The 14430-nt window shown below is 33.3% G+C and overlaps 1 protein-coding gene across 1 annotated transcript; it reads left to right on the top strand.

Moving 5' to 3' along the window:
* Positions 1-7591: 7591 nt before the first annotated feature.
* LOC131034608 (pentatricopeptide repeat-containing protein At2g22070) lies at positions 7592-10502 on the top strand. The gene is made up of 6 exons (XM_059210133.1): positions 7592-7644; positions 7907-8790; positions 8878-9063; positions 9304-9468; positions 9607-10041; positions 10147-10502. Exons 1-6 carry the CDS (start codon positions 7592-7594, stop codon positions 10500-10502), a joined length of 2079 nt encoding a protein of 692 aa, XP_059066116.1.
* Positions 10503-14430: the final 3928 nt, after the last annotated feature.

The raw sequence follows: 14430 nt of genomic DNA, 5'->3' as shown, positions 1-14430 counted from the left end.
CACCACAATCAAGTTTATTTCCAAGATTGTTGGAAGACAAATAGTTGTGAGAGATGCAAACCGGTTTCATCATTTCAAACAAGGACTATGCTCTTGTAGAGATTATTGGTGATTTTAAATAAGGCGAATCCCTTCACATAGGCTTGTACTATACAAAGGTGCACTGTGTCAGACCTGCAATAACAAATAAGAGACCAACGTTTATTTCCAGTTTCTAGAAGTGTGTTTTTCTTCCCAAGTTTTTGGAAATCTAGATCACACGGCTCACTTCACAATATATATAACATAGCTCTGTTTTATTGTGTCATGCAAGATGTGACATTTACTGCTTTAACGAAAATGTATCCACCTCTGGTGGAAGAGAGAGTGGAGAATGGAAAAGCATAAGGAGAGAAACATTTGAAATGAAAATGGAAATGGTTTTTTTTATTATTTACGAAATCAGGTGGTCTGTTTATGGGTGTAGAGATGGTTTATAGTAATATAGGACTGCCCCCTATTTCTTGCGTGAGGCATCTAACTATGCTACAAACGAGGTGTACCCCTATAAGATTTGAACTTGTGACCTCTTTTTCAAGAGTATAAGTTCTCCACCACTAGACCAACTCAAGAAAATGGAAAGGTGCCTCACCAACAGGAAATCTGAGGGAAGCGTACAATGCTTGGAGTGATGGAAAAGCTGCAGATATTTCTTTACTCCAATCTTTGTCATTTTTGTATTGTTTGTTTGACTGTATTAATTGTACTATCTTGTGTCAGTCAGATCTGCCATTTAGGATTGAAACACACAAGATTGTTTATTTAATTTTTCATATTTAAGATTAGATTTTTAATGTTTCTTCACATCATTTTTGCTTTTTGGTGAGGCTAATATATATTTTTTTAATTGAAACAAAGAAAATAAAGATACATAGAAAAGAGTAGCAAATAGACTGCGAGAAAAAAAAAATACAGCTAATAGCCTGTCCAAAATATCACATTACAACAGTAGAGCAAATTTAAACTTGAACTTCAATTAACATTTTTGTACAATTAAATTTGAGCTTCAATAAACATTGCATCAGTCTGGAACACTAAATATATTTTTCATGTAGCTGGAGAACTTGATATTTAATAGCATTCAAATGCTTGCTGGTCTTCACATACTCTTTGAGAATCCCATGCAGTTGAGAACACAAATAGACAATTTGAAAATTGATGTCAGAGTAAAACTTAAGCATTTGTGCTTCCTAATGAATAACTTGCTTTGAGAAAATTGTCAAACATCTACTTTTCAATATTTTAAGTAAAATAGTCTATCTCATGGAGTTTGTCACAACATTATTATAAAAGGTCAGCCCCAATATGTCTTCTTTCCAAGTTAGCACATGATAAAAAATGGCAGTGAGATGTTTGAAAATTGCATTCCATTTATTTCTAGGCCATAAGAGGTTCGAAAAAATATGTATCAAACTCTCACTATCTGACAAAATGGGCATTTAAGCAATTGAACCATCATATATTTTAATCTTTCACCCACTGACAATTTGAAGTGCAAAAGTTTCCAAGTTAAAATCTTAGCATTAGCCTTAGCTTTAGATTTCCAAACTTGAGCACTCGGAAATTAAATCTAAGATTCAATGACATAGTAAGAAAGAGGTTCAAATAAAAAAATTTCAAAGGGAAACGAAAACTGATAGTTAAAGAGTGACAAACAATCTTTAAAAAAGTTACAATGAAGGGGAGTGCAAAATTCCATAATTAAGTCTATATGAACCAAAGATTTTACAAATATAATAAATCTTTTAGACTTGTTATCTAAGACCAAAAAAAGTAATTATTTTTAATACTTTGCTAAATTGCTCCCATATGTCCCCAAAGTGATGAATCTCTTTATTGAAAAGATCAAGAGCTTGTCTTGGAAAGGCAGCAACCAAGGGCTGACTTTGACTTTAGTACCAATTTGTTTAACCATATAGATGAATTCCCAAAACCGAAACCATGTTGTCAAGAGGGGCTTTTCCAGTTTAAACATTTGCAAGCTTATGGACTTTAAAGGGAAATAAGCTTTGATATTGTAAAAGGGAGCAAGCAAAATTTGTTGTTTTATAATTAGTTAAGCCAAAATGTTTGTTAACTCATGGTCTTTTCTTTCTTTTTACGTTTAGTTCAATTGTTTTAAAATTAGAATTATAAATTTTAAAAGTAAATTTTTAATTTTTATTATAGTTATTAGTTAAATAAAACTTGTAAAATAAAATTCTTAAGTAACATTAAGAAATAATAATAAAAATTGTATATTTTAAAATGAAAATCATAATTTATATTTTATTATTATTGTATATATGATCTTAAATTCAATATATTGAATATACATCAACAATGAGCATGATAAAGAAAACAAACTTTAGGTGTGACACGTGGGATTGGTCGCAATAGATGATGTAGGTGAGGAGGGCATCAAAGTTGATGAAGATGATGGAGATGAGTTTGAAGTTTGGGTAAATGTTTGGGCAAGGGAAGTTGATTTTGATCTAAGTGCCTATGGTTTATAGCCCTTTGATGGGGATGGTGTTGATGATGCTATTTTTGTGGATGATCTAGTTGAAGAGGAGGATGAGCTCTAGCATTTTATAGTTGATAGAAATGTTAAAACATTATAAATATAGATCCAAAATAAAATGAGAACAAACAAAATTCTCTAATGAGAAGTACACAAAAATCCCACACCTTCCAAAAATAATAGTCAAAATAGAGTCCATATTCAAATAGGAATAGTTGCTCAAAAGTTACAAGAATGAGAATCACCCAATGATACCTCTAAGAAATTAAAAATTTGAAAAAAAAATTGTACACCAAAATTAGAAATTAATTGCATTACCCATATCTAGGTTCCTTTGTGCATAGGTTCTTTTGGGCTAGGAGCTAACTGCATATGATGGTGAACTTTTGCATAGGCTTTTCCTCTTAATAGCAATTAATTTCCACCCACTAGCCATCTCTCGAGTTGAGTGTCAAAACTAGCTTCAAATGCATTATCACAATGGAGTTCCCCTTCAAAGTCAAGTTGGATATTGTCTACCTTGCCTATGGTCACCCAACAAAGATCTTCCAAGTGTTTTTCCTCTAAATGCACACTTTTCTGCAAAAAGTGCCCCATAGATGCCAAAAATAGATAAGATAAGAAATGCACATAAATAGAGCCTAGATGGTCAATAATGGAGCTCACAAAATTTAGGTTCCAAAACCAAAATACAAATGAAGATCCCTAGTAGGGGCTAGGTTGAAAGCTTGTTGGCATAAATTACAATGCCAACAAGTCACAAAATTTCCCATGACACCATAAAATCGCTAATAAGCACCACAAAATCACTTACAAGAGCCCATGAAATCACTCAAGATGAAAAGGATTGAAACATTCTAGATGTTGTCACAAATTCCAAAATTTCTTATAGTATGGTCAAATTCACCCCAAAAGTTGAAAACTGCTCATTAATTGGTGGAATGTACAAACTTGGTGAAATTGGTTCGATGTCACCAGTAAAGGAAGGTTTGGTCACTAGTGAGTGGTAGGTTTTAAGGCCCACCTATGTCAATAGCCACTAGTGTTTTATTTATATCCACACAATAAGTGTAGGGACTTGCCAATGGTAGATAGCATGTATTACCACTCATGCACATACTTGCATAATAAAATAACCCTCTATGCAATGTTATAAATCTCCATATGCAAAGAATGTATTGTGGGCTATGACATGAGAGATTATTCCAAAAGGTTGAATCACACCTATATATCACTTGTAGGGTATACCTGTCGTAGATCTATAAAAAGTATTCCAAATTGTTTGTGATTGTATGACAAATAAATGATTTTTTTTTGTAGAAGCTCTAGGAAATGTTATTAAAAAAAATACAAATTGATAGTTAATCCTCAGGTACTAGATGCTCTAAGTATGATAGTTGGGTCAAGTTTGGCTCAAAATTCTTTGAAATGGTAGCCACCTCTAGATATGGATATAATGACACATTGCTCCAACTCTCATAGGTATTTTTCTTGATGTTTGATTTAGATGAAACAAGAGGCACAAAATCAACTATCTCAAATATTTTAGACATAATAGTGAGCTCATATCTAGTCCACAATTCACCCAAACAATATTGCAACATAATGTTGTGGATTGAAAGCCTTGATCCTAAATGAAAATGGGCAAACCTTAGATCCCAAAATACTTTTAACACCATGTAATATTTACGAAGAAACAAACAACCTAAGATCTTCGTGAAAAGAGAAAACCATAATAGCAAGAATTACAACATAAATTTGAGATAAAAAAATGTAATATAATAAATTATTTAAAGGAAATGAGGATACAAATAAAATGCAACAAAAGATGTCCAAGGGGTTGAGCTTAACTGGTTAAAACATTGGGTTCTCACTATGGAGACCCAAGTTCAATTCCCAATAGGGACATCTGAAGTGGAATTCTAAGTTGTGACTCTTGGCCTTCCATAGGATGGGGAAGGTCTTGGGGTCAATCTAATCAAACATAATAATAATAATAATAATAATAATAATTTAAATATATGTAATGGGGATGGGGCCCCCTACTATGTCCCCACTGGTTCATAGCTCCAGTCAAAAGCTATTCAGGCTTCGACCAATTACCGATAAAAAAAAAAATGCAACAAAAGACACACTAAAGATCCATTATCTCCAAAGATGTGATATCAAGTGCATACAAAAGATTTGCCTAAAAGTACAATCTTCCAATACACAAAAGATGTCCACAAGGAACAATAGGATATAATGTAGAATAATTGCTTCAAGATGCTCAAATGAAAGTAAGATGTAAGCATTTATACGATATCCTCCCAAGTGATGAGGACTTACAACCAATTCTAGATACAGGTGAAAAAATACAAGTTTAGTAAAACTCAACCGTAATTATAAAATAAGATGTAACCTACCAATGTAAAAGAATTGCTTCAAGATGCTCAAATAAAAGCAAGATGGAAGCATTTATATGATATCCTCCCAAGTGACGAGGACATACAACCAATGCTAGATATAGGTGAAAAAATACAAGTGTGGTAAAACTCAGCCACAATTATATAATATACAAGATGTAACCTACCTAAGTACACTTACCCAAATAAAAGCTAATACAAGTAAAATAATTTAGATGCATAGAAAATAAAATACACAAACAAATATATGTCTAACTCTTCAACTCAATCTAGGTGTAGCTATCCTTTGAATTTTGATACAAGTACTCTTCTCTTGGTTCCTTGTCTAGTTAGAACTTCAATCAATATCTCTATAGAATCCCAAAATTGAATAGGAACTATTTTCATTTAATTTTCATGCCCAAAATATTCAAGTTATAATCTAGCTCCTAATGCTTCCAAGCTTATAAATAATTCTTGACCAAGTGCCCTCCAATTTAATTGTTTTTCTTCTTATCTTCTACCCCATTGTATGTTGACTCCTCTTTGTGCTATTTCTCTACCTAATCCTTGAGATTTTTTTATGCCAATCTAATGTAAATAAGGAGAAAGGGATACACAAAAACCTACAAAAATAAAGTCCACCTTTTTTAGGAAGTTTGTAGAAGAAAGAAGGGATAATCTAGACAAATCCATTTCCCTAATGCTATACAAGTAGAGTTAGAAATCTAATAATCTACAAACAATTAAAGAAAAATAAATTATATTAAAGAATCCAATACACTAAAAATATATATAAACACAATAGATTTTGAAAAAAATCTCCTTTCTATCAACATAGTTTTTTACAACTTATTCACAACAATCAACTATATATATGTACCTACGATGGATGTGAACATAGGAATCTAAATAAAACTGTAAACAATGCAATGCAAGAACCAAATCCACACTTACATTTACTCAATAAAGCCTAAGATCTAAGCACAAATCAAATGATAAACAATAATACCATAACAAGGACCTTAGATTTATTGGTTGTTACTTGATGTTGCTTGAATGCTTCATTGTGTAGATTGCTCTCAAATTTTTAGCATAAACTTGATATAAACATGATAAGATGAAGGCTTGATACTTGATGCTTGGTAATGATAATGCTCATGGAAATGTTAGTGAATAATTAGAGTGCTAGTGATTTGATAACGGAAGTGCTAGGGGAAAACATGAATGAGCGAATGCCTTATTTATGTGTTTCACTCAAAAATTTATAAATGTTCAAGCATGTGTTTTTATTTGATATATAATTCATTATAAATGAGTATCATAAAAGGGAACATTAAAAGAAGTCATTAGGACTCAAGACTTCACTAGATCTAAGATACTAAGATGGTTTGGAAATAAAAATAATCAACAATGGAAAGAACACACAGTGAGTTCTAATTATTAAAAAACTATTTAAGGATACTTAAGGATAAACCATAAGGACTAATGCTATAAGAATCGTAAGATGAATAAATGATGTCAAATAATTTTAAATTTTAAAAAATATAACAAAATTAAAACTATCATATCTAAAAACATAAACTTGAAGAAGGAAGTGCTAGGGTAAAAGCCTAACGGATACAAGTTAGGTATAGAGAAATAAGTGTTTCCATACTTTAATATAGGTCTAATTAACTAATAAAATAATCAAATATCAATTAGATCTAAATTAAATGTGAGTTGGTTTTGATAAATGCATATCCTTAGTTCTTATTAGCTTGATGGGTTTATATATGTTGGTTCATTGTTATGTTGTAGTTGTTGATGGTCGAAATCGGAAACCTATTTTAGATTTGAGATATGTAATCTAGAATGATGTTCTATATAATAAATTAAGATGAACTTGGAATAGGACACACCATATCTAAGGTTAATTTTTTGTCACACAATCTAATCTTATAGTGAATTTGTATAATGGTTATAAGGAATTTGGGATTGTGGCCCTACCCTATGTACTTGTTGGATAAAGAGTTGTGCTAAAAGAGTTGTGTCAAATCCCTTCGAAGTGTTGAACAAGACCTCCATATATGCTCCATAGTTGACGTAATATGAAAATATTTAATGCTTTAATACTCTATGTACAATATGTCTCGCAATATGTCTCAATTATATTTTGATCAATACTAATTGCCTAAGATTGTCTATAATTACATGATCCCAACCACTCAATTCAAGATATTTAATGTATAAGAAAACAAATTAATGATCAATTTTTTAAAAAATTAACTTCAAAATTTTTTTAAAAAAATGAAATTCGAATTTCAGTCTCATACAAAAATATTCATAAGTAAAATACATAGATCATACCAATCCTATAACTAAAATGAAGAATAAAACAATTTTAAGTAATAAATACAAACTCTGAAAAAATATTGAAGTGTATAATCTGATTTAGATAATGACATAAGATCATACTGATCCTTACTGAAGCAAAGAATTAAACAATTTTTAATTCAAACCCCAAAGCAACAAAAAGCTGCAGAAGTGCAAGGTATACAATGTGTTTATTTCAATTACTACAATATTTAAAATCAATCATCAAACTCTTAGGAAACTCTCTTCATATGGGCATTATTGATTATCAATATTTAACATTTCCAGGTGCTGTGTTGGCACAGGGAAGATGGGGAACTTTACAAAGTTGGTTGCAGAATTGAATCTCCTGTGCTATTTACAGTAATTGACTCCATTGAAAGTTTCAGTCTCCGGATTTTCCATAACTCCTTCACTGTAATAAGTTTGCCGTTTGCAAAAAATGTGTGTAATTGCCTCATATCTCTTTGTTAACATCTACTTCCTTGTACCATCGTTGTTCATCTTTATAGAAATTCACAGATGGCAATAAAACGATCTCCTCAGAAATAAATACATGGCTAGAAAACCTCTTTTGGATACACGGATGGTAGCAATGCTTTGGTTGTCATTGTTCTGTAAGTAGATTGAAGAGCAATAATGCGGATTTCGAGCGCTTCGATTATAATCAAGCAATGCCAATGGTTTCCCCCACCTATCTCATTATCAATCTTACAGCATTATGCAGAAAGGTTCGGTTGAAGAGGGTGCGACACATTTTTTCTCTGTCACAGAAACCCACTGTAAATTCTTGTACAAACCATCAATTCTTGGAAACCTGCGTTTCCAAGAAAACACTTTCAGAGGGTAAGGAAATCCACTCCCACACCAATCAGAAGGAATATAAACATCCCAAACGCAAACTTTTACAAGATACGCTTATACGCATGTATGATCATTGTGGAGGTTTAGTTAATGCACGCGAAGTGTTTGATCAAATGACTGAACGAGATGTCTTGTCATGGAATGCGATCATTGCAGCTTATAGAAGACATGGGTATCCTCTCGATGCATTGACACTGTTTCACCAAATGGAAGCAAATGACATCCAACCCGATCAGTTCACCTTTTCCAGCATACTCCCAGCTTGTGCCAAAATAAGAGCTTTGGAACAGGGTATGTACATGCATCAAAGCATAATGGAAAGGGGATTTTCTTCGGATGATGTAGTTGCAAATGCGCTGGTAGATATGTATGCAAAATGTGGGAGAATATACAAGGCACGCGAGCTGTTCGACAAAATGACCCAGAAAAATGTAGTCTCGTGGACCGCGATGGTTGCGGGATATGCACAAAATGGTGTTCTCGATGAGGCTTTGACGCTTTTTCAAGAAATGCCTCAAAGAAATGTGGTGTCATGGAATGCAATGATTGCGGGATTTGTACAAAATGGGTTTGTTGAAAAGGCTTTGGAAATTTTTCAGCAAATGCGATTGGCACACATAAAGCCAGTCTCGACAACCTTTGCCAGCATCCTCTCAACCTGTGCCAAAATGGGAGCTTTGGAGCCAGGAAAAGTCATCCATCAGAGCATAATCGAAAGTGGATTTTTTTCAGATGCTGCAGTTTCAAGCGCCCTCGTAGACATGTATGCAAAGTGTGGAAGCATACATACTGCTCGACAACTGTTTGACAGAATTCTTCGAAGAGATGTGGTTTCATGGACTGCAATGATTGCAGGATATACACAAAATGGGTTTGCTGGAAAATCTTTGGAAACTTTTAAGCAAATGCAATTGGCAGGTGTAAAGCCAGACTCCACAACATTTGCAAGCATCCTCCCAGCCTGTGCCAAAATGGGAGCTTTGGAGCATGGCATGAACATCCATCAAAGCATAATTGAAAACGGATTTTTGTCGGATGATGTAGTTGCAAGTGCTCTGGTAGACATGTACGGGAAATGTGGAAGCATAGACAAAGCACGCGAATTGTTTGATAAAATGCCTCAGAAAACCATGGTTTTATGGACTGCAATTATCGCAGGATATGCACAAAATGGATTCGTCGAGAAAGCCTTGGAAACTTATAAGCAAATGCAACTGGCAGGAGTAAAGCCAGACTCGACAACCTTTATAAGCATTCTCCCAGCCTGTGCCAAAATGGGGGCTTTAGAACAGGGGATAAACATCCATCAAAACATAATTGAAAGTGGATGTTTATCAGATGTTGTAGTTGCAAATGCACTGGTAGACATGTATGCAAAATGTGGAAACGTGCACAAGGCACGTGAACTGTTTAACAAGATGCCTCAAAAAAATGTGGTCTCATGGACTGCAATGATTGCAGGATATGCACAAAACGGTTTTTGTAATGATGCTCTCAAATTATTTGAACTAATGAAGCACTTTAAAACAAACCCTAACAATGTAAGCTTTGCTTGTGTTTTATTAGCATGCAGCCATGCAGGATTAGTGAACAAGGGTTGTGGATATTTCAGTGTCATGAGTGACTCTTACTGCATTGCCCCTACAATTGATCATTATGCATGCATAGTTGACCTCCTTGGCCGTGCTGGCTATCTTGAGGAAACCCTAAATTTTATCATCAAAATGCCAATGAAACCCGTTGTGGTTGTGTGGACATGTCTGCTCGGTGCCTGTAAATCACATAAGAATATAGGGTTAGCAATATATACAGCAACTCTTTTAATTGAGTTGGATCCTAGAAATACTGCTACTTATGTTCTTCTAGCAAACATCTATGCAGAAGTGGGCAGGTGGGGTGAGGTTCAAATGGTAAGGAGATTGATGAAAGATAGAGGAATTAAAAAGCTACCTGGATGTAGTTGGATTGAAGGCCACAGAATGGTACATGCTTTTTGTGCAGGAGACAGATCACACCCACAGGCACAGGAGATCCATGCAAAGTTGGATGAATTGTCTCAGGACATGAAGGCAGCAGGGTATTTTCCAGGTTCAAGACATGCACTGAATGATGTAGAGGAGGAAGAAAAAGAACTATTCCTCTGCCACCATAGTGAGAAGTTGGCAATTGCATTCGGACTGTTAAACACGCCCCCTGGAACAACTATTAGAGTTGTCAAGAACCTTCGAGTATGTGTTGAATGCCACAATGCAACCAAGTTTATTTCCAAGATTGTTGCAAGAGAAATCATTGTGAGGGATGCAAACCGGTTCCATCATTTCAAACAAGGCCAATGTTCTTGCGGAGATTATTGGTGATGCTAACTAAGTAAAGCAATTTGTAAATATTGGGGTTTTGTACACAGTGTTCATCACTGTCTATATATAAACCAATTGGGTATTTGTCAAAGCTCTGTGTTTTGACAAGTATCATGACATTGATCTGGCTCACGTCTGGAATGGATGGCTAGAGGAGGTGGAGAAGTGAAAAATCCGAAGGAGATGAATGCTTAAAGGATATAAAAAGACGCTTGGCCAACAAACTGAGAAAAAAATGTGAGAGAAGCTCTTACAATCAATATGGGAAAAAATGTGGGAGAAGCTCTTACAATCAATATAATGTTAGGAGAGGATGGTGAGAGCATCTGTTGATAGAGGTTTACCCTGAACTTTTGCTATGGTCCATTTGTCTGGATCAAATGTATTCCATTGCCGCTATATTTCAGGCATGGCATTAGTAATTGGATTACGCCTGCATGCAAGCATGCCCTAGTTAATTTGTCCGTGAACTCAACTCACAATCATTCTTTTTAAATTATTTTCATTTCAATTTGTTTGTTATTAGTTTTTAAATGAATTATTAGGATTTAGATTTTGGAAGTAAAATTAAATTTCCACCATTTAGTAGTTAGTATAATAGAACGCCACCTAAAATATTTAGTTAATAACATTTCTATACTTCGTCACAGCGAAGAGAACAATTTTTGTATAGAATTATAATCATATATATGGTATTAAATATTTGGTTTAATGAGGTTCCTATGTGAGCAATGAGTCTAACGGTTTAAGGTGATCTTGAAAGGGTTAAAGAGGTTTTGGCCCTCTATCATAAGTCTAATCGGGCTAGAGATAACAAGAAGAAATGAATGGTTTATAGCTAGGGTTTATAGTTATTATAGGTTCAAATCATATAATTTATTAAGTATGAGAATCATCACATCTAATGAAAAGTGTGCAATGATATCAAATTGGATGCTTCATAAGTAGTAATCCGATTTCAATATGTTACATGCAAGGTAGCAAATGCTAGTGAAAACCAAATTCCATGTAAACCAACTAAAATTTGTTTACAAAACCAAAATAACTTGTAAGTTAAGCTTCTTGTTTTTTTGTTGTAAAGGAAACACTTTGTAATATGGAATACAATTTTGTAATGTTCAATACTATCACAACATTTATATACAAACAAAAGTAAAAAATTAAATTTTTTCAAAGAATTCAAAACAAGGAAACATAGTTTTTCATCTCATGCATATGACTTTGATAAAATCATGCTTTAAAAAAGAAACATAATAAAATATTAGGATTACCATTATTGAATATTGAGTGAGTTCAATATTCACAATTCAAAAAGGGATTATTGTTGTTGTTGTCATCCTCGTAGGAATTTGTTGTCCAAGATTGATGGTAAGCATATTGTCATCAATGTCAAAGGCTAAGACATGACTCAAAGAATAAGATTTGTAAATTGGCTGGTCAACATAATTGGATATAAAGATGATAATGAAGTACATATAGAGAAGTTCAAAGCACTATGCTAGAGCTACTACATCAACTAAACTGTATACCATATCAGAAGCAAAGTTGGTCAACTTCATGTTATCTACGACAATACTCTAATTATAATTCCTATGCAATGGCTAGCCCCATTCAAGATGACAACGTTGATATTTAGTATTGTTGTCTTTTGAGGAAATTAAAATAAAGCTAATTTAGGGGCCAACCCCTTGAAGGAATTGTCATCTTCCTTAGGCCAACACTTCTAGTGGTCTTGCCTCTTTGAAGAAATTAAATTTATATGCTAATGGGTTGACCACTTGTTTAGCATCCACAAAGAAACATATATAAACAAATTTTAATCACCCAAGTAACATGTGAAAGAAGATTTAGAGTAGTGATCAATATGTTATGAAGACAATGATTAATGTGTCAAAAAGGGCAGCAATAAAATATATGAAAAGGCAACAAGTACGTCTATTTACAAAGGTTATTTCCATTCAAATGGATATCTCTTTTCAAGATACATCTCTCTTCATTTAGATATGAAGATATAAAAAGGAAATAAGAATTTTGTGGAGACACTAAGTCAAGAAATATACCGTAATATCAATTGGTATTAGAGTCAATTCCTTCGAATTATAGCTTAATCACTATAAGGGAGATCTTAAGAGCACACATGGAAATAGAAACACATAATGATGTATTGGAATGTGAAGTATTGAATTCCCCTTTGCCATTGATGTCAAAAAGGGAGAGCTATAAAAAGGGGAGAAAGGGGGAGCAATAGAAATAGGGAGAGCATTATGTTCATACCATACTCACAAATTGTTTGATTACAAGGTTGACATCAGTGACAAAGGGAAAGATTGTTGGAAATAATGTTGTCATCAATGTCAAGAAGGAATTCATTTTCCAAGAATATTGTTGTTGATGTCAAAGTAGATCACTACCATCAAATATCAAAGAAAATCAGACATCTTAAGTGTTAAAGGACATCAAATAAAAGTCAAAGACCACTCATTGTTTTCAAGGGTAGATTTCATTATGTTATGGTGATTCGAGACGAATTTTTGAGGCATTGAAAGTATGCATTATTGAAGAAAGATAAGTGAATAGATCAAAAGACAAATTTATCATTGTTCAAGACTATAGGCCGACCCTCCACTTTGGCATCCAAGATAGATTTAAACTAATATCTATGTTGGTCAACCCTCTTTGCAACGTGAAAATTAAAGATCAAATTATTATTCAATTCTGGTCAATCCTCTTGCAACATGGAAATAAAATATTAAATCATTATTTAAACTTAGCTCACTCTTGGTGTGTAGTACCCCACATTAGGGATTTAATATTCAAAATAAATAAATTTGTATTTAGTTAATAAGGCCAACCCTTTGTGTAGGATTTTTTCTTTTCATAGAGGTACAATAATGTGTAAATGAAGATAATATGGGAGCAAGAAAAGTGTGAAATACAATGAATATCTATTTCAATACATTAGTAGACTTGTAGGAGGATCTAGAGTGGAATTATTGCAAACTTGCAAGTTGATTTAGAGTATATAAAAGAAGAGATGGATTTCTAAGCAGAAGAAGAATGTGAAGAAGATGGAGAAGTAGATTCAAAATAGGAACTTATTTGTGCTCTAAATGATATAAAGAGACTTAAAAAGGATAATTTGAAGAAAAAATTACAACTTCAAGAAGATTGTGAATCTAAGGCTAAAATCTCACAAAGTCTTAAAGAGTCAGAGGAGATGATCATCAATCTAAGAACTCAAGTTGAAGAGGCAAAATGAATTGAGGAAGAGGTAAGATTTCAATCAAAGGAAAAAGAAGAAGATTGTGAGAGGTATGAGTTTGAAATAGTTTTCTAGAGGAAGGAACTAGAGAAAACAACCACTAAATTGAACATAAGCATAAAGTTTGAGAAAAGCACCGAGATCTTGAATGATATTATAAATGAGCAAAGGTCACCATCTATAAATACTGGCCTTGGCTATGGAGAAAGTCAAATAGCCAACAAACAAAATTCCAAATAGCTACTAAACAAGACAATTGAAGAAAAACTAATGAGTTATGTTGATGCTCTCAAAAGTCCTATAAAAAACAAGAAGAAGAAAGAGAATCAAGTTTCAAAATTTAACAAGGACAAATTCAGAAAGTCCTTTCCTCCAAGATAGGCACATATGAGCAAGTTTCAACATTCTTTCTCTCGGTGTTTCTTTTTGTGCAACCACTTTGGTCATAAAGCAATAGATTCTAGGACACATGTGAGATATAATCATGTATGGAAAAAAAATATGAATCTTAATGGGTTCTCAAGTAGGGACTATAATTCCATTTCTCCTTTAGTAGATTATAATGTTATATGATACAAGTGAAACAACTATGGGCATACAAGATAATTTTGTCTAAGTTGTTTTGTGAAACCTCCTAGACAAAACAAGAAAGTGTATACACATAAA

The sequence above is a fragment of the Cryptomeria japonica genome, chromosome 8, assembly GCF_030272615.1.
Source record: "Cryptomeria japonica chromosome 8, Sugi_1.0, whole genome shotgun sequence".
NCBI lineage: Eukaryota > Viridiplantae > Streptophyta > Pinopsida > Cupressales > Cupressaceae > Cryptomeria > Cryptomeria japonica.
Note: the sequence above shows the minus strand (reverse complement) of the source record. Positions and strands in the feature narration are given on the sequence as shown.